The sequence below is a fragment of the Ischnura elegans genome, chromosome 10 (assembly GCF_921293095.1).
Source record: "Ischnura elegans chromosome 10, ioIscEleg1.1, whole genome shotgun sequence".
NCBI lineage: Eukaryota > Metazoa > Arthropoda > Insecta > Odonata > Coenagrionidae > Ischnura > Ischnura elegans.
This window is the reverse complement of record NC_060255.1, coordinates 4,917,484-4,944,858: the sequence shown is the minus strand read 5'-3', so window position 1 is coordinate 4,944,858 and position 27,375 is coordinate 4,917,484. Positions and strand designations below refer to the sequence as shown.

The 27,375-nt window shown below is 38.5% G+C and overlaps 2 protein-coding genes across 4 annotated transcripts in view; one reads left to right on the top strand and one right to left on the bottom strand.

Annotated features, from left to right (window-relative positions):
* LOC124167375 overlaps nucleotides 1-19,118 on the top strand; it is a 30,727-nt gene extending 11,609 nt beyond the window's left edge. For all 3 annotated transcript variants that reach the window (XM_046545394.1, XM_046545393.1, XM_046545395.1), the window contains exons 3-4: nucleotides 8,684-8,776; nucleotides 16,871-19,118. In XM_046545394.1, coding sequence (XP_046401350.1) covers nucleotides 8,684-8,776; nucleotides 16,871-18,974 — 2,197 coding nt within the window. In that variant the 3' untranslated portion in view covers nucleotides 18,975-19,118. The remainder of the gene's footprint in view (nucleotides 1-8,683; nucleotides 8,777-16,870) is intronic.
* The window catches only part of LOC124167376 (hemocyte protein-glutamine gamma-glutamyltransferase-like), a 32,661-nt gene continuing 24,295 nt past the window's right edge, over nucleotides 19,010-27,375 (bottom strand). The window contains exons 11-15 of the mRNA XM_046545396.1: nucleotides 27,154-27,320; nucleotides 25,932-26,055; nucleotides 23,825-23,985; nucleotides 23,451-23,587; nucleotides 19,010-19,334 (exon numbers count right to left, since the gene is read on the bottom strand). Coding sequence (XP_046401352.1) covers nucleotides 19,181-19,334; nucleotides 23,451-23,587; nucleotides 23,825-23,985; nucleotides 25,932-26,055; nucleotides 27,154-27,320 — 743 coding nt within the window. The 3' untranslated portion in view covers nucleotides 19,010-19,180. The remainder of the gene's footprint in view (nucleotides 19,335-23,450; nucleotides 23,588-23,824; nucleotides 23,986-25,931; nucleotides 26,056-27,153; nucleotides 27,321-27,375) is intronic.

Genomic DNA, 27,375 nt, shown 5'->3' with positions numbered 1-27,375 from the left:
TAATCTCTGAACTCCAAAACACTTCCCTGGTGAAAATGAACTGTTCATGAACCGTTCAAGAAGCATTAAACGAAGTGTTCAGAGCCTGTTCACTAAGTGTTCATGAACTGTTCGGGAACCGTTCACGGACTGTATTTTGGCCCATTGAACCGTGACGAACCGTTTCAATAAACTGTTCAGCAGGTGTTTCCCAGCTGTTCATGAGGTGTTCAGCTGTTCATGGAGTGTTCTGTAACCGTTCAGGAAGCGTTGCACGAAGTGTTCAGAACCTGTTCCCGAAGTGTTCATGAACTATTATTATGAACACAATGATGGCTGTTTTCCTTAATTCATGATGATATGTTAATGATCATCAATTATGTAAAATAGTGAATCATGGATAAATTATTTCATTTAGTAACTGTGGAGGAGATGTGCAGAACTAGAATATCTGTTCATGAAGCGTTCAAAAGAATATTGAAACAAGTTAAATAACATGCACAGTAAATATGAACCTAATTGGATGTATTTCAATGACATAGAAAACACATTTCATGGGAATAATAAGAATGTAAAGTTTCTACAATATAAATATTTACTTGATTTGGAGGAAAAATAAGATTAATATGTCCAACTGTGCAGGAGCCGTGCACAAGGCATTCCGTTCATGGGCTGTTCGTGGGTACCAGGTTAGAGCGTGCGAACAATTCCCAAACACTTCATGAACGGCCCAGGAAATTTGTGAACCGTTTGCACAGTACATGCACAGCTTACGAACAGTTCATTTTCACCAGGGTTATGACTAAGTAAATACAGTGCGAAAATATGTGAGCAGAGCAATGCTTTGTAGATTATTTTCACGGAATGCACAATAGTCTAAAATGAGATAAACAACGAAATAATAAACACCTGAGTAAGAGGAATGACAAAGTATTTCTATTCCAACGTTACCTTTGTTAACACACAATGGTTAGGCACACAACTTCACACAAGTTGGGTGCCTATAACATGGTGCATTTTCGAGTAAATTGATGCATTCATACATTTAGACAATGACTCCTACGAGTTAATGTACAGTGTAAACATGCCTTCAGGAAGAATGTGGATCAATAGATACGAATTATCTTCATCAACCTCCTCGTTACCATTTCCGGGGATTACATGGTACATTTGCACCTCCTTGGGCTCTTCATGCTCCTGCAGTAGCTATAGAAGTTTTCTCTTCCGGTCTGGAGAGACTGGAATGTTCTGATCCCGGCATTCACACTGTTGTTTTTATCCTCGAAGGACCTCACGTCATTTACCAGAAGATGTATTTTTCTGCATCCTCTTCTAACTGTAAGGCATTAGCGAATATTTTACTAAAGACGTAAATCAATACGTAAATGATAATGATCGGAGAGAGTTAATTGATGGCTATGTCCTGAACTGCTCATTAATTACTATAATTCTTCGACATATTCTCAATAGTTATTCATTTGTGAGAAAAACCCTTCATATACGAGTTCATTGAGATAGAGAATAATACTTAAATGCCATAAAGAACAGCTAAAAAATGGATTCTACTGCGAGAACTGATATTTAAACTTAATCGGTCTGAATGGATTTTATTTTATCACGCAAAGATCATACAAAATATTAATTACACTGAGAAATAAATTAGTCCTGAAAGGCTAGATACACACAAATTCGTTGGTTTACTATCGAATAGAGAAAAATTTTCCGTTTACTTACATTTAAATGGTCAGTAAACAGTAGATGGGTCAATGATGCTGACAAACTGTATTCTTCTAATCCCTTTTTGCCAGTCTCCACTGCAAAAAAGGGATCATTTTCCTCTTCCATGGCGTACGTCAACGTAAATTTGCTTGTAAAATAAGATTTTACCGCACAGCTAAATTCACAAAGTCAAAAATACAGTACCTACGAATGTAAACACAACTTTAGTGGCGATGGCTGTGGTCGCTTGTTATAGTCACATGTTATATAAGATGGCCGCCGGTCGTTAAGGCGCAAGTTTCGAAATACGATTTTCCAAGTCCAAGTATATTTGTCGTGGTTGTTTTCCGCTGTTCCCAGCTTTGCAGCTGTCTCCTGGGGGGTACGTTTAGTAATAATGCAGGCAGATTAGTTTATCACGTTTTACAGATTAAAAGAGTTATGGCATAATAATACTTGACAGGGAATTAGGGGATAGGGATATGGGAAGGGTTGAGGGCACATCTGGGGAGGCGGTATTTTGGTTTCAGCGGAGGTTCGTAGTCCCAAAGATTTTTTATCAGTGCATTATTTGTTTTATCAAATGTAAGGGCAAATTTTTATAGAGCAGATTTTAGTTTCGCTAGAATAGAAATACGATTTTTAATCCGTTATTATTAGATAAGTACGTAATATAATGGTTCCAACGAAAAATATAATAATTATCACTGTGGAGGAAATTTGTAAATGCTATAATCACCAATTCCAAACTATAGGTGCTTGTATTCGACAGAAAACCTATATTAATAATGAGCGAAAACCAAAACTTGCAGGAAAAACTTCGAATGCCAATTCGAATAATTTTTGCATTCAGAGTTGCTATTTGTATTCAGTTAGTTTTCATCAATGAATTTGCTGTAACTGCATTGGTATTGTGCAAATCTGAATGCAATAATGGTTACAATTGTATATTATTGTTATTAAAGCTCTGTAACCTATGATCATCCCATTCGGACATTTTTCGGATCATCCGACTTCGGATATCCGTGGGAGATCCGACGGATATCCGGATTGCCGGCAGACCTAGATAGGACATAGCGGACCTGAAACGGATATTCTCCTTGCATTGCTATATGCTTGCATTCGACAGAAAACCCGCATTAAAATGAGCGAAAACCAAAACTTGCAGGAAAAACTTCAAATATTAACTCGAATATTTTTTTGCAGTCAGAGTTGTTATTTGTATTCATTTAGTTTTCATCAATGAATATGGTACAACTGCATTGGTATTGTGCAAATCTGAATGCAATAATGGTAACAATTGTATATTATTGTTATTATAGCTAAGTAACAGAATATCCTATAATCATCCCATTCGGACATTTTTCGGATCATCCGGCTTCGGATATCCGTGGGAGATCCGACGGATATCCTGATTGCCGGCGGACCTAGATAGGACATAGCGGACCTGAAACGGATATCCGTAGGATATCCGGTGTTGTTAGGGTATATTCTTATATGTAATTGTATGCATAACTTTATTATAAAAAAAACAATATTTCAAAAGGATATGTGTATTCAGCTGTTTATATAAAAAAATATTAAATGCATACACTTACCTTATGTGTTCCTAATGGCCCTGTGAAGAACTATTCAGCTGGCCTAAACAGCAAAATCAATGAGGTCTAACTGTATTATGATTGATATGGGAAACATTCTGCTTTGCCATATTGTTGTATATCTTAGCATAGTTAATTCTTTTGAATGCATTTATCTGCTAGAATTTTATAATTTTCTGGAAACAAGACATAAATTCATGACTCAGTTTTGGAAATTTAGTAATATTATGGATCCAATTATGTACCCGATTCTTGCTGTGTTAATTTAGGTAGTTTTCATAATCACCGTAGAAAGTCATATATGTACATAGTGCTTTTGAAAACTGACCTATGAAAAGAAAACCCATGATTATGACATAAACAAGACTGGAAGCAAAACTTTAACAAAAAAAGTGTTACTAATCCATCCTTAATTCAATGTTCATAATATTCAATACATTGTAAATCCAAGTATGACATATTCTAACTGGTGTGGCACTCAAAACTTTCAAGGCCAGTTGCACTGTGATAATTCTGGGCGCCTCACAAAAAAAAGGTTTGTTTCATCTCATGGTGTACGAGGTTTGTGATACAAAATAATCCCTGCATCTGTCTAGGCTGGTTCTTTAATATGTATATGTGGCTGCATATGTGTGTAACAAACTACTTCAAACTTTTAAGAATCTCAGTACTTCCAGTGAGAAATTTACAATTTGATTTCAAATTTTCAGTGCTTGCAAGAGATATTATCACTTGGGCTGTAGGGCACATATCTCTTTTTCAATTTTCCACTCTTTTTTAATGTTACTGGCTACTGATGAATCTTACCCCACTACAAATGCAACGTTTAGAAACATATTCTGGTATTATTTGCTCCTAATCCATTTTTTATTTTGCTGTCTAATGGTATTATTTTTGGTCGATTACATTCACAAGAGTAGAAAAACTATGTTTTGTTAGCTCAGTAAATGCATCTTTGTATTATGTATATTATTTTTTATCAACTAATTAAAGTATTGTATGTTGCAATGCTGAATGAAGTCTTAGTGGCAAATTTAAATAGGCTTTTTAGGTACACTTCAACATCCTCATTCCATGAAAGTGGTGAAAATTCTTTTAAAGATGCAATTATTAGGTGCCAAAATTTTATTCAAATTTATAACAATTGATTAGAATCATTATGTCCCTCCATTATTAGTGATCGTAATTATCACTACTTGATTCCCTAAAATATGTAATTTTTGCGGAAAAATTACCTGTATAGTCAGTGTTTAATAATGAAAAGACTTAAATCGCATGTTTATGGATATTCAACCAAATTTTGCCATTTTTGCGATAGCAACTTTTGATATCAATGTGCTGGGTTCACCTAAAATATCTATTGCCGTAAAAAATTAGTATTTGATTCAATGGTTTTGTATTTTTTTAACCTCGTCATAAATTGTGAAATATGTCATAATGGTGAAATAAATTGTGAACCTATTATTTTGATTTTTATCTTTAGCTGATGAATTTGCAATGCAAAAATGGATCAGTGAACAAATTTTATGTTACAGATTTATTGTTAGAACATGATACGAGGATGTATGGATTTCCGAAAATGATAGAAAAGGGTGCTTGTCATGTGTGTTGAGTGGTAAAAGTGTTGAATGAAGCAACAAGAACTTTTGCCTTGTGGTTGATGCGGCAAATGCTGATCCCTTGTATGACAGAATCACCTCAAGTGTGTGGTCACCCATTGCCTGTGATTGTATCTGCCCCACTGCACTGTCATGCGGGTTATTTGGAGGTCTTGTCAGTCCACAGCAGCAGCAGCCCCGTGACACCAATGTGTGCCCAGCTATAAGCTTTTCATTTGATTCTGTATTGGTTAAGGCATCTGAATGAGATAAAATTTCATATGACCGAAGGGGAAGCATGAGGGGGGTGAGAATAAGATTTGTTAGTCCAAATAAGGGACACCCTACTGTTCACAAATATGGTGTGCTTTTTAGAGGAGGTGATTGCCAAATGAGGCCATTTATGCCATGAGGAAGGGGTAGGGAAGGAAGTGCGGAGAGAGATCCAGTGTCAAGATTAGTTAATTATTTAAGTTACCAAGTTAGATCTCAAGAAAAGTCCAAGGGGGCCATGATTAATCAGTACCCCATGAATGTCCCGTTTGACAGACCTAGTTCTGTACTAAGCAATCAAGCAGGGATCGGGCAGTCTCTGTAAAATATCTGCCATCACTGGGTTGTGAACCCGAAACCACAGGGTGGGCGGGCTTGTCACTTTTCACCATATTAAACCAATCTCCATTTGCACAGTTTTTGAGATGATGTTCCCTCAATGATCATACCAACTCTGTTGAAACTGGTTGGAATTAAATTACCTCTGTGGAAAAATGCCCTTCTCTTAATTGCATTAATATATTTGATTTCCACCGGATAAAGACTGAAAACACACTCATATTTTTGAAAAGAATTAGTTTTAAGACATTGTGTTTCAAGCAAGAGGGTCAATGACGTGCCTCGTAGGTGGCAGAATTTTGTTCATGGGTCATTCAAACGTTTGACTCTAGGCATGAAAAGAGTCTTAACATTTGTATAGCAATTAAATATTTATAAAAATAGTTTAGCATATATGTACATATAATGGTAGAAAATCAGGATTGACCTTAAGCTGCTGGATTGAAATGCCCTCCATTGGTCACCCTTCCCTGCCAAATTTCATTTAGGCCTTCGATTCTCTCATGCCTGCATGGCCACTCCCAGCTCCAAGTGGAGCTTTTTATCCATGTAGAGAATGGTGGCCGTAATTTTTCAGAATTTGGAAAATTTATGGTCTTGTAGTCTCAATAGATTGGGCCTCCTTTGCTTCCATAGCACTGGAGTGTTTTATCCCTCTTTCCCTCCCTTCCAACCCTTTCCTTTCCCTGGAGGCGCCGGCGGGCTCCGATCGCGACGGCGTCTCCATCCTTTTTTCCTTCCTCTCTCCTCCCCCTCCCCGGGATTCCTGGCGTATAAGCCCCTGGCTTGGTTCCGGGCCCCGGTGCGTTGTACCCTCATCAGGGTTCGCCTTGAACCCTGAAAGTTCTAGTCTCAAATGACCTCATATTACATGTTGGAAATAGGCAGGATACTTTAAAGTATCCTGTGGGAATCTGTGCTCCTAGGGCCCTAAATACTATGGACCTAAAATTGGATTTTCGGGGCTTAAAAAACTCTATCCTAATGAAAAATCTGAAAGGAAATGTCTACACAACCTAATTTTTTTTTGGCATTCTCCTTAGGGTTTTTATGATACAGTGTTCTGCAATCCACCAAAGTACGGCCCTCACCACCTATTTCCCCTCCACTACCCCTCTCCCTTGGGTGTAAGAGTCAATGTCCCTGGGGTAAAGATGTATGTAAATTCAAATTTTGTAGAACTGTTCAATGTTGTCTCTGGTGTCATGATTAATATTGCCAAATTGTAGCATGTCACCATGAAAGCTATTTTAAGCATCCATTTTACTGATTCTCATATGTATTTATGTAAATTGTTAACCTCTTATTTGAGCACTATGTCAGTTCAGTTGAGAGCATTACACTGGCTATTGGTACGTCTTTGGCAATAATGAAAGCAACCAGTGATGGGATGGAGTTGGGGGATTGAGTTATTGTGGCTACCATACTGCCATAATGTATTTGAAGAAGTACTTGAGAATGTGTCCTCTGATAACAATCGAGAATTACTCAAGCTAATGATAATATTCTTTGAAGTATTCCCTCTGGGTGGCATTCCCCTTGGGCATTAGATGCCTAGTGCTCAACGGATATTATGCCATTTTCAGTTATTCAATTATGGTGTGGGTTTTTCATTTGCAGTTCCCCAGGCTTAAGAAAATGATCTTGTGCATGCTTTACTATTTTTTCTGAATTTATATACTTAGATGTGGGTATCCACTCCACTACATCTGCATCTTCTCCCTACTATGACCTGCAGTTCTTAAAATACTCGTGAACTGTGTTTTGTCTGGACTTTGAAAATGAAGTATTAACGTGGACATCAGAAATTGGAATCTGAAGAGGTTTTCAAATGGTTTGCAGTACCTGAATGAGGAGTTGATAGGACTACCCTTGGTTTATGGGTCACCTACAGGGGGTGAAAAGGGAATGTGATACACACTATGAGGGCATGTGAGGGAAGATCCAATTCATGGCTGAAAGCATCATCTAAACAGCAAGACCTTTCTTAGTTATCTATTGTAGTTATCTAAAATCGATGACTTCGTTATCTGTAATACATTTACCACTGTTAATTTGAGAAAGCTTTTTAATACCCTAGAAATGTGCACTGTGCATTTCATGTACCCATGCAAGAATGGGATGAAAATTCTTACTACCATAATGGTTCCCAAGTTGTTGAGAACAGTCAAATGATAAATGATTATGCAAAGAGGCATGTTAGACTAAGTGAAGACTTCAAGTCAATTGAGGAGAAAGAACTTTCAAACTCTATTTCTAAGTGTTCATTTTTATCGTAACACAAAACTACCAAATACCAATTTTCAGAAGCAGATAGTAATACACTGAAAGTGTACTTTATTTTAGTTCAAATGCACTTGCATTGCATGAGCAATTGAAAAATAAATTGATCGTACTTGATTGGAATTGTGGTTACACTGTTAAGCATAGAAAGTTACACTGTTTTTAAGCTAGCACAATTCTTAAAAGGTTATATCTTTTACACGAGAAATATTGATTCTGCGAGGGAGAAGAGAGGGTGTATGGGAAGTGTCTATCTGTGTTAGAAAGTGGTGTGGGTTGCACCGATCATTAGTGCCACAATGAGAGGTAGCTGCCACAGGGAGTGGATCAAATTGTGGGGAACCGTACTTCATAAATGCTTATATGGAGAGGTTTTTCAAAATAAGTGAAATGTTCTCATTTTTTACATCAGTATAGTGTTTTTTAACCCCAAAAATCCATTTTTGATCCTTTGTACTTGGGGCTTATAGCGAACGGGTGTCTCTTAATTTAAACCAGTCGAATTTTAGCATGTGTATGTGAAAACTTAAAAAATTAATTTTGGTCATGTTGAGATTAGAAAATTGTAACCTTTACGAATGCTGAAAAATGTGGGTCAGCCATCAGTACAGGCGCGCTAGGTATTTATAAGTTCTAAGTCCGTCAAAGCCTTGAGTAGTTTTTTATCCTTAAATGGAACTTGCTCTCAGAATCACGTTGTTGTAGATTAATAGCTAGTATTCAATTACCTGCCATCTTTCATGAATAATGCTATTTTTAATGACAAGAGGCTGGGATCAAATTGCATTCATTTTCATTTTATGGGTGCATGGTCACGATATTGTTCTCTGTCAGTAGTTCTTTATCCAAAGAAGTTTTCATTTTCACTTAAATGTGTTTTTTTTATATTTTTAGATACATTAAAGCACTGAAGACGGAATATCAAAATCTCTTGGATAAACCAATACTTGAGAGACTTGATCGATTGATAGAGCCAATGGAAAAACTGTAAGTTGAGAGCATGAAAATTTTCTTTCTTGTATCTACCTTTTATTCTTGTATTTTTAAGTTTTTCATTACTTTGTGGCAATACTGTATTGAGTTTCAATGTTGGGATGGTATCACAAATCTCTTAGTTGTTTATTAGGAAAAGAGATGCTCAAGTCACATGGTGCAAAAATGTGTTTTATTAACCACCAGAGGTTTACATTTCACTGTGATTACTCCAGTATCCTCTTTGCCAAATCGCAGCGCACATCTAGATGCTTACTGAGACCATTCCAAGATTCTCTATTTTATTCATGCACATATTTTAATCCCTTGGTTAACATTTCTATATTACCATTAAGATCATATTTAAGTTTGTATGTGGTATAGTTTTTTTGTCAAACTGGTGCTGTGATCCACCCTAATGTTTGGATTGACAGCATATTTGAAAAATGTATTGTATGAACTCCATTTAATAAGGTTTGGATTTGGTTTGAATTGACTTTATCCTCATTGATTGTGAACACTTTCTGAACTATCCACGTGTGCTTTTTTTTTCTTCTGTATTCTACATGCATTGCTTCTTCATATTTTGGGTTATGTATTTTTGAACTTAAGTACACTGGTTGGAGAAATTTTTTTATCCAAATACATGTAATTGTTAAATATGGACATCCAAGGCTCTTTTGCTTAGTGGCAGCGCAACAGCTATCCAAATTTGGGGCTTGGGTTCAAATCCGCCAGGGTCTCTATGCTTCAATTTTATTCTCATTAGCTGGAAAATGTTTTACTTAAATTGTTTGGCCTTGTGAACCCATTTAATAGTTTGTCTGTAGAATGGCTGACCGACAGCTCTCTGATTCACACACACTTCCCTCGCTCCGTTTCTTTTCCCTTCATGATACTATAATGTGCCGTAAAGGTCTTGCTGTTTGTCTCCACCTCATGTCAGTCAGGGGCAAAGTCAGTATAGAATTTGGGGGGAGGGGGTCATGACTTGGGTCTGAGGAGTATGGAATGCCACCCTGGAGAGAGGGGCATTCTTCCATGTTAAATTTTAGTTACGCCTCAAACAATCAATTTTTTAAATACCCATTTATTAATTAAAATACCCTTGTCAAATTGCCCTGAAATTATTTAAAATACCCTAAAATTTCATTTTTATTCTTGAAAACAGATAAAATTGAAGAATTTTAGGCATTTAAGGATGCAAAAACTATTAAAATAATAAAAATTAAAAATTTTTGGTAAAATTTGGGGGGGGTCATGATCCCTGTTGAACTTTTAAGGAGAGCCAAAGGAATGGCATTGCCATATATTGCAAGAGAAGCAATTTCATCTGTCGTGCCTTTGAAGGAAAGTGAATTATTCACAATTATTACACAATTGTGAAAGAGAATTATTCTCGTAGACTTCCCTTTGAACATTGAAATTTTATGATTCTCTTGGTTGACTTGAGATGGTTTGTAATCCTTTTCCGTGGGTGGAAGCGTGTGCATGTCTTGCACGAAAGCCTATTTTAGTCATGTAATCTTTTAAATAAGTATGTACGTAATTAGCTTACACCATAACAATGTTGTAAAATATATGCCAGTGAAACAAGCTCTTATGATTTTTGAGTTAAAGGTAAATATTTTAAGTTTAGTGGGTGTAGAAAAACTTCCTCTTTGTGTTAGGAATTACCATGTTATTTTTGGGTGATGTTATTATATTCCCTTGTGGGCAGATGCTCTCTCCATCGAACTATTGTGGTTCATCATCTCTGATAATTGTATGCTTAATTATATGACTGTCCATATTTATTTTGATCTGAAGTGGAATATATGTATACATATGCTCATACATCAGTCTATCGAGTCATCAGTCAACAATCTTTCTTTCCTTATATGCATGTTATCGACTCACCATTGTCCGGCAGATATATTTTTGTAGTATTTATTTCTCTAAGCTTAAGTGATGCTATATGTTATAAGTATTCCTGATGTGGTGTCATCTATGGAGTTACAATTTCTTCAATTTGTCCATTTTGTGTTTGCGAATTCAGCAATATTGCTCTCAAGATTTAACCCTTAAATAGCAGTTTTTTTTCGGAGTTTTATTTTGTTTTTCCGTTAAAAACAGCTTAATTACTGTGCAAGGATTCAGGTAAACTCTTAGTTTTAAAATTCTGTTGATTCGTTCTTGCTGGAGGGGGTGTGCCCATATGGGCACACTAGCCGTTCTGGCCACCGGTCTGCATTCTGCAGAAGAATTGCTCGAACCATCATAATTCTCATTTTTATTGCTAGATACGCCATATATTTTTGCATTTACCTTTATTACTTCTTTTATTTGGCAATTTGAAGTAATTTCAAATCATTATACTTTATTTTTTCGGTGTAAACGTTTTTTTTTGTCTGTCCAAAGAACTTAACAGTATAAAACTCAGATTTGAAAACAGTTATTGAATGAAAAAAAACACGTTATCAATGAGTTTATTTAAAAAATTATTCCTAAATTGCTGGTGGAGTCTTTGAATACTATATATTGGGTTTTCAATTGCCGAGTATGATAGTCAGAATTTCATTGAAGGCAAAGACCTGGGCACTTAACACATTCCATTCTGAGCGCACGCGGGAAGAATATTCTTCATAAGAACATCTGCGTCTATGGAACGGGACAAATTGGTTATCTCTGCCATCATACCTTATGTCATCACACTTTCTATGAATAGTTGCACTTGATTGGGAATGTTAAATACGACCACCAGGTCTGGGAAAGGCACATCTTCGTTACAAAAACACTTGTGCAATCTCTCGCCTAAAGGCTTACTGTGGTATATTTGAACCAGAATTTTCCGTGCAGATCCAGGCTTTTACAATGACAGCATCAAGGAGATAGCTTCGTGTGGACCATCACCATTCTTTCCTATGATAACATTCCGGTACCTGTTGATATTTTGATCCGTGAGATCAGTTCCGCCCATCTAAATATTGTAGCTAGAGACCACTGCTGGCTGCCTAACTTGTGCCATTTTTGAGGTAACACGTGGGAATCTCGTGACCTTTGTGAGTGGGTGTACACATTGGCAAGGTGACTTGACAGTCACTACGGAATAGTCAATCTATCTAACAACAACAATATTCCCTTTTTTTCTCCCGTGCGAAAGCATGGGAGCAGCTTAGATAGCTGTTTTTTTTCGATAAATGGGATACCTTTGGGTATCCTTTTTCTCAGAACTGTTCCAGTACCCTCATATTCTTGAGACTGACTTATAGGAGGAAAGCTAGTAAACCAATTGTCAAAATAAATGGAATAGATTTATCGCTTGCTCTAGTAAATTGCCCAACATGATAAGCAATTAGGAAGAGCATTTAGCTACGAATTTATGGTAGTTATTTTTTTCTTCAACACTCAATCCCTGCTATATGCTGAAGTCAACTAAGTAATCTTGAGGAGTATTCAAACACTATATTTTTAAGCCGAAACTTATAGGTTACCCTTATGAACTGTTTGCAGCCATGATTACCAAAATATTTTATCATGGATTCATCTTGTTTTAGCTCGAGGGTTGGCACATAGCTTTCTAAACAAACGTACTTTATCATATTTATGAATGGCCTAAGTGCGCACATTTTGCCGCTGTTATCGTAGTGATTATTATCTGCACAGTAAAAAACCCTCATTATATTTTGCAACCTTGTGAATGGCATTATACACCACAGTGTTTCGGACATCATCGCCACTCTCCCAAATATTCTCTTCCTGCAGACAGCAATAACCACTCAGAATAGAATTGAATAGAACAGAAAAATAAATTTCTTCCGTCATGAACATTTCGGACACCTCAACTAGGAATTTACTGGAAATTCAGCAAAATTCATTTGGAGGAATATATTCTCAGCGGATGACACGTCATCTCGTGCCTATGCGTACATCTCGGTCATTTTGCTGTCTCCCCCAACCTTTTCAAAACTAAAACTGACGGAGCTTGTAATGGTTGCTTGTTAACTTTCACCTTGATTGTCTCCTTGCGACTTACAACCAGGGATTGGACTTACAATAGTTGGAAAATCTGACCACGAGTTCAATGAGGTCGATGTGATCAAGGTTCAATCTACTTTTTATTATTTCAAAGTTTTATACGCGATACAAAACGCTTCACCATTAGCTTCATCATTGTATTTATCAAACGTCCTTTCCCCTTCCACCATGCCCTTGATTGTTGGGTATGTATACCAGTGGTAGAAAATAGCCCTATCATTCTTCATACTAGATAGTTGAGCAAAGTATAATGCAAGCACCATGAATAAAAGTGTTGAATAGTATAAAATATATTTTTTGTATTAAAAATTAATGGAAAAATTACAGCAAAAATATTGAAGTAGTTAAAATTGAGTGACATAAGAAAAAAAATGAAAGATTGACAAAAAATTAGCGTATAACATTGAAATTATTTGATAGCAGACCCAATAACGACGTTTGTAGTGAAGGACACCTGCCAAAAAAGACACCCCCGGCTACCGGCTAGCGTGCCCATATGGGATCACCCAAAAATAAATTCAAATTCCTTGTCTCATACAAAAGATATCACATCGCTGGCAAAAGAAACCGAAGTTGGCAGCATTCATTATGGGGATAAGATTAAATACTTAGCCGAGTATAATAAATAAAAAGGAAAAAAATCGCATTTACTGAAGACACATAGCCATTTTTTTCTCTTTTGCCTCCTCGAACAGAGTGAGCAAGAATACCTATCCTGCCACAGTCAACTGATGGAATAAATGCTGACCGTAAGCACACGAACCGAATAAAGTGATACATTGTGATCATTTTTGGTGAAAACAGCATGCTATATAATGTTTGGGTCGGCATTTATACGAAATTATTTAGACCACTGCAGCTGTGCCCATGTGGGCACGCTAGCCGTTCAAGGGTTAAAGGTCATTCGTTGATTGTTTATTTTACTTTGCCAGCACTGAGAACAGTGCCTATCTGCATCAGGAAAGTCGGGTTGAAAAGGTTTAATGATTTGAGTGTATGGTGGGGTCATCTATATTGAAGAGAAACACTTGAATAGAAATTTTCAGAATTCTGTATTTTCTTCTAAGCCTTTCCTTAATGTTACATGTTGCATGATGCTCTTCTGTTGTTGTCTTGTCTTTATAAGATATTTCCAATGTTTCGTCCTTGACTTTCTTGTTCTGGGGCTGGAGTAAGAGCATGGAATAATTCTAAGTGCTTTGGTATTTTAAAATTTATCCTATTTGCTTCATTGCTTCAGAAAATGCATTTTGTTTTTAATGCTATACATATCACCCTAATTTCCTAATTGGGCTTCACTGCCAACATTAAAATTTTCATTCTGAGTTATGATTGAATTCTTTGTTGGGACTTTAGTGCATAACAATTAATTTAATTATATGCATTTCACCTTCCTTAACAATGAAGTTTTATGTTTTAGTCATGCAATATGGAAAGAATTTATTTTAAACCTCCAGTAATGGAAACATTTTTCTTGAGTAATAGGGATTGAGGTATCTAAATTAAAAATTGGTCACATCATTGGATTTCAAATTTGGGATGAATTCTAGGCTGAAATGTAATGTTTAGTCTATTAAAAAAAATATTTCCCAAAAAATAGAGGAATGGAGAAGGCTAACAAAGTGGGAAGGAAGTTTCTCGAAGAAAACAGTTTTTGATGTAGAATACCTCGTATGGTCTTGTGACTCAAGGTTCTGTGTGTATGATCCATTTATCTTCAAATGTGTGGACCTGGTCATTTGATGTGGTCACTGTTGGGAGTGCAATAAGACGCAGGATGCCATAGGACTGCTAGAGTTTATTGCAGCACGACAAAATACATAGACACATATAAAAATGGTAACCGGAAGTAGTAGTGTGGAAAAAACAAAAAACACAAAATCAAGTAGTGAAGGGGATAATGGGAAGTGGACAAAAGAAGGTCACATGTTTAGCAACATATTTAAATTCCACAACAGTCACTCCTTCTAGGTTTCTGCTTTCTTCATTCCATAATACCCAGGAACACTACTGTCAGCGTCAAAATGATGAGCCGCTGTACTTTGCAAATTTATATCTGGACTTTAGTGCATGCCATAATAATGAATAATGTGTAATATTTTTTCTTTCTGGGTAAACGGTAGGACTAGATAGTGTTTAAACATTTTCATTATTTTACAAAAAAATATACGTTTTAAAATATGCAAAAGTCATTTCATTCATTTAAAATAATGTTTGCAACTTATTGTGGAAGATGAATGTTGTAGACGCAGTAGTTTTGCCTAGGTTGAGTTGAAAAGTTCATGAAGTTGACAAAATGGCTAATTTTATGGTGCACGGAGTCATTTATTGCATTCGTGTGTCTTGATTTTTGAATTTTTTGTCAAACAAAAAATAAATCCGAATTGAGAATAAAATTTCCTGTAAAATGACGTAATATTCATAATTATGGCATGCACTGAAGTCCAGATATAAATTTGCAAAGTACAGTGGCACATCATTTTGATGCGGACGGTAAGCTGTGACCTTCAGTCAGTTCCCTTTGTCCGTTGCTTTCTGTCCATTTTGTACCTGATTTAGGAAATACAATTTGAAAACAGTTGGGCCTGTTTTTGCAGACGTTTAATCCATAATTTTCCTCTAGAATTGCCTAATTTCATGCAAAATTTTCTTGGCTGTGTTATGGAGAAATGCAGACTTTATGGCAAATGTTTTCAATTCTTTCAAGTGCCAAAAGTGCTGTGTGGGAAGTTGGCACTCACATAAGCAGCATCCCGCATTGGGCATTTAGCCGGAAATTTGCATAGAGTAGGGCTTGGGTGGCATGTGGGTATCCTGTACTGGTTATTTGCTCTGAATTTGCACTAATGGAATATCCCAAAATTTCATTGAATAAGCTATAAATCTCATGTATACAAAACTGAAAGTTAAATTCGCTGTTTTTTATCACTGAAATGACCCTGGTTATTGTGGCTTGCCTCCACAGGCATTTGATCTCAAAATTCCCCTGATTTTTTGAAAAATTTTAAACCTGAAAGCCTCTCGCAGCATTCATTATTAATATCCATTTCTGAAAAATTATTCGTGCAATGTGAAACTCTTAAATACACTCTCATTTCGAATAATAGGTATTCTTAGTGTATCTGTGGGTAGAAAATTATGAAGGAATTCCATTAATAGAAGTTATCTTTTCAAGTTCACACCAAGTTACTTTCAGCAAATATAAATTTTTTTATTACGGAGGCTTCTGCGGTGAGTTGATTGGTGATTGTTTTTCGGGTTCATTCCGCGTTGACTAGTCAGACTAGACATTTTTTTCTTTGTGGCACAAGGTTCTAGGGTTCTAAGGTTCTAAGTCTTCTTTGTGTTCTAGGGTTCTAAGTCTGAGGATATGTATCCCTGAGATGGTCATCTTCTAAGCAGATGTGACGATGGCAGTCACCATCACGGAGATATTTTGGGGTTTGAAGGCCCCTCGACGTACGTTCCTGTCCCTCCTAGAATGTGCTGATTGATTCTTCTGCTGATTTTTCTGATAGTTTTTTTCTAATTTTTTCGATGCAATTTCAAGGGACCAGACTAATGTTGGCTGGGATTGTACTCAAAATTTAGGACAGGACTGATTATCTCTAACTTTTTTTCAGTTAATATGTTTGGAAAACATATTCAGCAATAATTAACTCTATCTACATAAAATGCTGCCAGGAAAGTGTTTTTTTGGTGGTTATAGTCAGCTTCCTTGAGTTTGCACAATATTGCAACCACTTTAGTTAACACAGCATTGTCTATTGCGTCTATTGACTTTTCCCCTTATCACTCCTGCTGTCAGGAGGGTTTACCCATAATAATTTTACACAACTACATCTGTAAATGAGAAATATTTGGTTAACACTGCATCATTAGTAGCAAAAATTAGTTTTTATTGTATAAGATTTCAGTAGTTTTTGTTATTTTCAGCTAGCTAATTTTATTATTCTTTTGGACAGAATAATTTGATTAATAGCATGGGTCAAACTGGCATTAAAAAATTTAGAATGCATAACTAGAAAAGAGCTAGTATAAATATTTACCATCCTGTGTTATGAAAAATCTCAAAATATTGAAATATTGCAGACAATCTTCAACGATCGCCAATTCAAAACCGCCTGTACATCCATCTCGAAATCCCTCACCCAGGAAAACTAGAACACCTGTAAGAAACAAAATTGCTGAGGGTGACCAGAAACCCAACTGCACTCCCACTGATGCTTGTTTGAAAAAAACCAAATTACGGCCAAAAACCACACCAAATAAGGCCAGAGATGCAACAGTACCTCAACGGGGGTTGACTGCCACTATTGCAGCTGAATCATCCAAGAACAAAATGAAAAATGGAAATTGTGCTCAAGATGTAGTAGGCCGGCCTGTAACAGTGTCTGCTGATCACCAGAGACAAGGCAGCCGTGTATCATCGGCTCCTTCCCATTCAGGTGATAGGGAAAATGGGCCGAGTCAGCTTGATGGTTTGGCAAAAGTTCAAGTGGGTTCTCCTTTGCCAACGGTGCATGAATGTGAGCAATCTGGGAGGAAAAGGAGCCAGAGTTCTGGGGAACCAGTTAGATTGGGGCTGGCAGCATCTGAGGGTAATGCCGGGGAAAGAGAAAGCTATGAGTGTCTGAGAAATCATAGTCTTATAGATAATTTGGAGGATGAACCTTTGCCTTCAAAGAGGTTGAGGGCAAGATCGTGCATCAGGCGGAAAGAGAAAATCCGTCCTAGACGTCGTAGATTTACAACATGCTGTTTTCCTTTAATGCCCAACCCAAAATACTTTTTGACGGACTCCTTTATGAGCAATAATTCTGAGGAACCTAAGACTCTAACTGATTCAAAGAAACAATATGCAGATGCGAGTGTCAATGTTTCTCTAACACTGAAGAGTGAAAACATGGATGCGTCTGTGCAAAAGACTGAGGAGGTTCTGGTGAATTCTTCTCAGGAAGGCAACAACCAAATAATTTTCAATGTCTATCAAATGACACCAGAAAATTTAGCATCTGACAGGAAGGATGAATGTAGCGATAGGAAGGGTCAGCTGAGAGAAGAAGATGGTGAAGCCACACTAAGGCTAGAAGAAGATACGTCAAATGCAACATCTCAGGATCATGTAGAAGAGGGTTCTTGTAAATCCCATGTAGAAATTTTGGAAAGGCCTGGTATGACTGACATAAGAGGCTATTATCCATGCAGTTCTCCCATTTATACCACTGGTGGTGCTTGTGGAGAAGGAGGTCCTAACAGGAGTCAAATTGAAGAGCCCTCCCCGAAGAGATACGTTGCGTTACCACGCAGGCAGGATGGCAGAAACCTAGGAGAACTTTGGGGAAATGGTGAGCGTCTGGTGCTCACGACTGAGTTGCCCCAATATGTGCCCTGCCAGGGTCATCTAGGGTCTCTCGGAAAGGGTCGTCTACCTTTCCCAGTGAGAAACGTCGTCTGTGAATGCTGTGGCCGGGATGGTACCAGTAACGTCAGCCAGGTTTTCACATCCTTCAGTTATGCTGAGCCGCGGACTGTATCTTCTGCCCCATCACTCGAGGTCTCCGATAGCCACCGCGAGCTATGCGTTGAATGCCGTCGCATCATGAAGACCTTGCCCAAGTTGAAGATCCGGAAGGGAAGGCCATTGTTACGGCCTCTCAAAGAATCGAGCTCAAAAATCCCTCATTCCCGGGAGCCGGTAAGGTGTCAGGGGAAATGCCGGGAAGAAAGTGTACATCTTTCTCAACCACTTGGTGACCTTTCATTGGGAGTGGTCAGGGATTGGCTGAGAGATTCTAACGTGGATCTCCGGAGATGGTCAAGTGAGTTAACCGTCAAGGTCGACGTTGGCACCTCGGTATCCGGGTTTCACGTCGCTAATCTGTATTCAGGCGGGACTCGTATCAATCGGGAGGCGAAATGTGCAACCGATATGGAGGTAGATCGGAAAGACGTTGCCTGCTCCGCGAAGACATCGTCCGTCACGGTCATTTTGGAGAAGAAATACTTTAAGTTAGGTCAATGCATGACCAAGGAAGTTACGCCTAAGAAGAGGAGTAAAGTCACGCCTGTTAGAACTCTTGCTAGAGTTCCCAATACCCGACGAAGGAAAATACTGGTGATGAGCGGTGTTTATGTTTGTCTATTTACTTTCTTTGGTTGGGTCCTTCTACTTCCGTCGTATTACATAAAGTGATAGGAGAAATCAGGGCTGTAGTAATATTGTTTAAGTTTTCGTTGGTAAATTGTTTATTGTCTTTGTGATCATTTACAGCTGTAGCATTGTATCGCTGAACAATTGTTGTTTAGAAAATTAAACAGTACGTTTCATACATCAAAACAGTATTTAATTTCAATGCTTGAGCTTAATTGGTGATATTACGATAAATGGCGGATTGTTGTTCATTCCTCGTCCTCATCAAGGCATTCGAAAGTGACAGCTCCCAGCACGTCAATTAGTTGCTTGCTGGCAAAAGTACACACTAGCTTGAGAGAGCCAGGTTTCGTAGGAACGAAAGTCTGCTCCAGCACCACGGTTTCCAAAGGTCCAATATCCCTGAAAAAGAGTTTTGGATGAATATTTTCCACTTTTGCGATATAATTACCTTTTACAGTTACAGTTTTACCATCAAAAAACAGTGTTACACTTATTTGCCTTTTGATTTACAGTGATGGGAGTTAAATGATTTTTATCGTTGACTTGTTAAGATGTATTCACTATGTTCACCGTTCAAAAATAAAATTTACGTCAGGATAGGGACTTCTGCTTCCATTAGGAAAAATTGGTGGTAAAGATGAGATAAAGATAAGAAAATTACCTCGAATTTGCTCGAGAATGTTTGGAATGAACTATTTTGGGCTTTTTACCCCTGAATGCAAGTCGCACATCGCAGGGTATTTTTAGGGTATATCTGCCATAATGGAACACATGGTGGCATTAATGGTTGTTATTAAAGTATTCTACGGATTAAGGTAGGTTTCCATGGAGTACTTTTAAAGAATTCTTCGAGCACTTCGAGCCCCTTCCATCAAGCACTTCCCTCTTCAGTTCAAAGTAAGGCCTACTCCATTTCATTCTATCTAAAACTCCTTTTCTTTTCCTTCCTCTCCCTCGTTTACCCAACATTCTACCCTCTAACACTGTTTTGAACATCCCCTTCCCCGCTAAGTACTCGCTCCATCCATACCCAGCTAGCACAGAACAGGCCGTTGCCCCTTAAATTACGGCAACTTTCCATCAGCGATACAGAAACGGCCGAATACGTTGATATAAACATGACGGCAAAGAAGCAGCAACGAAGGGGCAAACATCCCGTATCGCAAAAGTATACCTTCCCAAAATCCCAAAGGTATAACTTCTGTTTCTCGTATCTCATCTAAAAGCTGCCTCTCCTCACCCACCATGTCCGAAACTTCGTCTTTTCTCCTCCTCTCCGTCCACTTCACCTTCTCCATTCTTCGCCACACCTTCATCTCGAATGCCTCGAATCTTGCCTTGTCCTTCTTTCTAAGTGTCCATGTTTCTGCACCATAAAGCGCTACGCTCCAGATCAGACTCTTCGCTAACCTTTTCCATAAACTCTTACATAGCAAACCTCTCAGAAGCTCCTTCCTATTCATGAACGCCTCCTTTGCTAGTGCAATTCGCTTCCTGATGTCTATGCTACTGTAGGTATCCATTTTATCACTGTATCCATTTTTCATTATATGCCCATGTAGTTGAACTGCTCAACCAGCCCAAGTTTTTCACCACCCACCTTTATCTTTGCTCTCGTATTCCTCACTCGTGCTGCTTTACAAAACGGCATAACCTTGGCCTTATTGTGATTAATCTTCAACCCATGCTCCTCGCGGCGCGGCACTCGTCTAACGCATCCACTATTGCCTGCAGTCCCCTTCCAGACTGGCTAATCAGCGCCTGATCATCCGCGAACCTTACCGCGTGAAACATCATTCCTCCCACTTTTACTCCAGCTTCCAACTCGTCCCACGCTTCCCTTGCCATCTCCTCAGCGAATGTGTTAAAAGCAGCGGCAATAAAGGACAACCTTGTCGTACTCCTCGGCCAATGCTTGCCCACCCAGATTCTCCGTCCGCTACCCTCACTTGCGCAGTCTGGGCCATGTACAGATTGCGAATCAGTCGCCTATCCCTCCAATCTACACCTATCCATTAACTTAACCCAGTTCACTCTATCAAATGCTTTTTCAAAATCCACGGAAAAGCATACGCGTCCTGGTCATATTCTACGTTCCTCTCCACGAGGAACCTAATTATCGCTATTGCTTCACGAGTTGACTTCCCTTTTCTAAAACCAAACTGAACATCGCCCAAATACTTGTTTGCCCTCGCCTCCATTCGTTTATTCAATATCCTCAGTACCACTTTCGCCGCGTCCGATATTGAGCTAATACGGTCCTTTAATCTCCGCATTCCACAGCTTTCTTTTTTTCGGTAGCGGTATTAGAACCGTCTTCACGAAATCCTACGGCCAACATCCCTCCTCATAGATCCTACGTACTAGTTCGAAAAAATCTTTTCTTACTATCCTTCCCAAGATTCTTCAGTAGCTCACATGGGATATTGTCCACGCCCATAGCTTTTCTAGCCTTCATATCACGAAGGGCTCTCTCGATTTCCGAATCTAATATCCCCGGCCCAAGATTATCCTCCTCCACTTCACTTTCCTCCTCTAAAGTCAATCTCTCTGGCGTGTTCCTTTCATCATACAGATCCTCCACGTATCACTTCCATCTGCTCTGTACCTCTTCTCGCTCAGGTATCTTTCTTCCATCTTTTGCCTTAATTTTGGACATGGCTTGCCCTCTTTTCCCGCCCGTTAGCGACTTAACCTTGGCGTACTTCTCCATCCTTCTAAACATTTTTCCATTTCCTCACTCTGTCTTTTCCACCAAGCCTGCCTTGCCCTCCTAGTTTCACGTCGTAATCGATAATTTAGTTCCCTATATGTACATTCTTTTGCCCTGTACTGTGTCCACGTTCTTCCACTTCCTCCTCTCCTCCATTTCCCTTATCATGTTCTTCGGTATCTATGGCTTCTTTATCCTTCTGCTGTCAACGTAGCCAATTGACTTCTCCGCCGCTTTGACTATTCCCGTTTTTATTTTATCCCACCCTTCCTCTACAGTCTGTGTACTTCCAATCTCCCGGATACTATTGTCCACTAGTTCCTGATAATCTCTCCCCATAGTCCCCTGTAGCACTTCTGCATTCCATTTCCTCGCCTTCCTAACTTTCATAAGTCTTTTGAATATTACGTTGCATTTCAGGAGCACTAGGTTGTGGTCTAAACCCGCATCCGCTGCAGGGAAGCTGCGCGAGTTTTTCACACGATTACATAATCTCTGTAGTCTCTCTCATATCTCCCCATATCTCCTGGACTTTTCCATGCGTACCTTTGCTCTTTATGATGATTGAACCACGTGTTTATGATGAATGATTAATTTCTCTTGCAAAATTCTGCTGCTTTCTCGCCCCTGTCGTTCCGCATTGCTTATCCAAATTCTCCCACTTTGTTTCCATCCCTCCCTTCCCATACTGAAGCGTCCCACATACCCCATCACAACCAGATTTTTCTTACCCTGAGTTTCTCTAATTATTTCCTCGAGCAGTTCATACGCCTTATCTACTTTATCTTTCCTATTATTGCTTGTGGGCATGTAAACTTGAACCACCACAAGGCTGGTGGTTCGTGCCTCAATTACTAACACCAGTATCCTGTCGCTCATCTGGTCTATACCTACCACACGCTTTTCCATCTTCCCGTTTAATGCTAAAGCTACCTCTCGCTCCCCACCACTGTAAGTAGCACTATACCCATCACTCCAATAGTCCCCACTGTCCTTCCACCTCACTTCGCAGAGTCCTAAGATATATATCCTCCCATTATCCATTTCCCTTTTGATATTTTTTACTTCCCTGCCCTCATCATTGTCTTCGCATTCCACGTCCCTACATTTATTGCTGCCGCCTTCTTCCAGCTTCTTGGCCTTCTTTTCCTTTCTTTTTTGCTGCTGCTGATGATAAGTCTCTGCAAGGATTTCGCATGTTGACAACCCCGAGGACCTTGCCGACCTCGCTGCCGTGAACTACACCCGCCCTTTGCAGACGGTTCCCGTTCGATGAGTATCCGAGGCTCATTTGGTTGTATTTCATATTTTTAGGGACGAGATAGTTGGTATGGTTTCTCACTTCATGATTCACCATGAATCGAACTTGAATTGGGTCGGTTGCTACCGTCACACCCTGGAAATAACTCGCCATGTGTGGGGTACTGACTATGTAAAGGGGTAAACAGGTGGGTTTCTTCCAAGTATTCGCGGCTGCATTCTAGGTAATTTCAGTATTTTAAATTCTTTGTACCTGCTTATTTATGGAGGGCACTACTTGACCTAGAATTCTGCATAAACAAGTTCAGGTATTTGTTTGAAACCAGACCATGTCTCATAGCAACAGTCAAGCCACTGAAAAGTGACTCATTCATTTTACTTCTCATGATATAATCGATTAAAATTAGGAATTGCTGTTAATGTCTGTGGTTTCGTTCAAATATTAATTTTTACCTTCGAATTGATAGAATTACAATAGTCTCTTTTAGCTATGCGATGTAAATGTGGAACAATAGTGAAGACAGTCGCCACTGCTCTCTTACCTGTGTTCAATGGATTTCGATTTTGTCACGCCCGGGCCATCGAAATTGAACTTAACATTGGTGAGTTTCTTCTTGAGAGGATTTTTTAAGGTAAAAGTCATTCTGGCTGGCTTGTTGACGCTGGCCTCACTTGGAGCCTGAAAGTATATGCAGACAAGTTTTAGCTGGCGAGAAGCCGTCTCTCATTCGGTAGGTAGAAGCGTGTATTTATTGAATATTTTGAACAAGACTATTTCGATAAAATGTTTTATGAATGCTTAATAGTTATTCGTCAGTCCAAGCGGAAATTAAACTAAAAGTGAGCTTGAATTGCGAATGGAATGGGGCCATTCGAATCACAAATTAACGTGAGGGAAATAGATCTCTGAGGTTACCTTAATGTCGATAACGGGCTTCAGTACTTGGAAATCATCTTCTTCTGCCCAAGTTTGCCTTGTTTCTTGGACGGTCGCGATGGCGTATATCTTCATGATGCAGTACTCCACCAATTTGTCCAGGTAATCGTCTGGCGTCACCGTCAAGCGTAAAATTTCCTCTGAAAAAGATGCGGAAAGGATTTCATTAATGCATTCAGGGCTGTGTCGCTTCTAGTGAAAGGGTGCACATCCCCTTGCTGCTCGGGACTCCATCGATTTTATCTCTTTCTAAAGGAGCTGAGGAAAATATGTACGGTCAACTGGGATAACTGTGGCCCTTCGTAGATAACATTGGCTCAGAGACGTTAAGAGATTCGTAGTTCTGTATTTTGCCATTGGCGATGTGCTATCGACTTATAGTTTTTGCATCACTCGAATGGCAGCAGAGCTGGCTTCACTCGTAAATTAGTTTTGGTTTTAGTTCCGTAGAATATAAGGAATTTTGGACTTTAACTGGTTATATATACATTGATACATTTCAAGATATGTATTTTCCTGGCAGGAATGTTGCTTTTTTATGTTTCATTTTACCCGAAAATAATAAATTTAGATGTTAAAATCTAGGAGCAATTGAAAATAGTGATTAGAGAGATATTTGTGTGGGGTATCTTTCCTCCAACTCATGGTTCAGAACTGGATTTGTATGCGTTAATTAGATTGGGCCAAAGTGACGCCAACTCAAGATTTATTTATTTATTTCAATTACCCATGAAAACAGCACAATGAGGCCTTTACATCGGGAGTTTACACAATCAACTACAGACGATCTCACACACACACCCATGTCCTAGAAGGTGGGACTCGAACCCGCGACCTTCGGTATGGTAGGCGAGGATTTATTTCCGCTGCCATCGAGGCCGCTAAATGATAACTTTTTTAATTTTTAAAAGCATAAATCCTGGTTGTAAAAATTTGTAGAGGTTCAGAAACAGCATTTTATTGATGATACATAATGTGTTAGTCATTGTAACCAGTCAATATACATTGTTAATTAATTTTAAAATTATATAAGTTTATTTGTTTCCTAGAAATCATGAAAAGTTAGGGCTGAAGTTACACCAGTTGACGGTAGCATATGCTTGGTATTTTCGATATTGCTTTTTATTTATCACCTGCCTCTGTCGCTATATTCTCGAGATACAATGCTGTTTAGCACTGAAGCCTTAAAATGATTTAAAAAACGTCGGTCAGCGAGTAATTTAGGAAGTGTGTAGTGTTCTATGCCATTTGTGCATCGTTATTTTGCGTAGTAAACTCGCATTATACCCGTATTCGATTCTTAAAAAATATATTATATGATTACCTACATGTTCTTTAATGAAAAAATAAATGTTGGATATTTATCGATTAAGAACTAGAGCTAATCGTCGATCGTGATGCATTATTACAAGACGAGAGGGGGATGAAACCGATGTTGTTTTATCTAAGATACATTTTATATGTAGCTGGGAGTGTTTCCACGAGGAAGAGTGGACGATTGGAGGTTGCTGTATGAAGAATCTAAGGACCCTTGAAGACATTTATTTGTCTGGGTGTTTGGGATGAGAAAGGAAAGCTAAAGTATAATGTATTTTTGCTGTGATACCTAGTAAAAGAAATATCGACTTGATTGACGATATTGGCGATTGTTGACTGGATTAGAGAACGCAGTCAGTGATATTAGCAGTTGGTCATTCTTTTATAATAATTTAAATGAGCTACAAAATGGTATCATTGAAAAATTCCGAAGACAGGAAAATCCTTATGCTAAGTAAATTTGGGAAAATGCAAATCTCCGCTGGGAGATTTGCATTTTCCCAAATCCTTCGATTGACTCGCCAAATATCCCTCTGGAAGAGAATAGGTGCTAACCGCCTTTTATTATTGTCCTACCTATGGATGATTACTAAGTCAATCGAGAAACAAGTTTCGGAGAATTTTTTTCTCGTAGCCTTACCGGCGTTGGTATCTTTCTGCTGGAATATATTTAAAATTGTCTGGAATTATTGTATTCTTCTGATATTCAAGCCATGTATTTGGTCATTAATAGTTTCAATTCGAGTGAAATGTCTTATGTGCAACTTACTTGAGTTGGGTTTTATCGTGAAACTTCCTGACGCCTTCTTGACGCAGTGCGCCTTCACTCCTGTGTAGAACACGCTTCCCGCTGACAGCAAGGCTTGCACGTTTCTGGGCTCTTTGGACTTGTTCTGTGGACGAGGAGGACAATGATGATGCATAAGAGGACATTATCGGGTGATTCATTCAGTAAGAAATAACGCTCCTTCTTGACTGGCCGTAGTTTGTGTTTTGGGGTGTCTTATCATTCATTTTAAACTAATTATTTCATCTGCATATTTTCATGACAGAGTAGCCCTTTTTCAGCAATTGCCTGTTATCCGGAATGTGAATATTGCATTTAAAAACAAATAGCAAGGTAAATATTTTACATTGGAGAGACAGGCAAATGTTGGCAGTAATTTTGTTCACCCTTATTAAATTTCAAGATGATGGATCAAGTTTCGAACGAGTATTACTTCACATAAAAAGACTGGTCTAGAGGAGGTGATGTATCGCCTTAAGAAATAAATAAACAGGCCATCGTTTGTCGTAAGTTCCCTGGAATAAATGATTTGTACAGCATGAAGTGTTTTGGAGACTAAGTTAGCCCTTTCTAGCACTGCTAACTTTCTAGCTGCTTCTGGGAGAAATTAAGTCCCAAGACTTCTTATATTTAAAATATGAAAATTTTCTCATCAGTCATCATTATTGTGGCTGCTACGTATTTCGCCATTAAAACTTACAGCACAAAACAACACGTAGTTTAATTTTTTCCTGAAAATTTATAAGTTTTTGATGTTACTTAGAATCAACATTGAGTTAAAATGGGTTAAGGCGACAGTCATGACGAAAAGGCCGCTGCTCTGCTCCAAGAGCCTTAGAAAGAAGACTACTAAACGGTGTGTTGACACTTTAGTGTAGTAAGCGCAACTCTATGGATCACAAACATGCGGATTCAAAATCAGAACGATGCAGCTACTTAAGCAGAAAATTGAAATTTCGCAGCGTTTAGTAAATAAAAGCGGAGTGACGTTTGACAGCTTATCCCGAGTTCAAATATACGATATACTGCACTTGAACCTTAAGCTTTTGATGAATTAAATTTGATTCGTGGTCAACGATGCCAAACTCGTAAAAAATGACAGGACTTCCAAGTCGTGTTGATCTAATTTCCACAACTTCCGCGGATTCAAATGTGTAAGCTGCACAAGCCGGTATGTTTCATTATCTAAGGTTGAATTCAATACCTCAATGACCACAGTCACGCTGAAGTTTTCTCCGAGTGGGACCCTCTCTAGTTCCTCCAAGTCGAAGGTGACGTCTTCTGTGGCGGAGCTGGGAATGGCGTAGAACCGCTTGGCTCTGTCAGTTCCCCTCACGGCGTTCATCAGGGACAGTCTCTCCGCCTCCGTGCCTGAAAACACCGTTTGAAATTAAATAAAAACGAAAACACATTCATTCAAAAAATC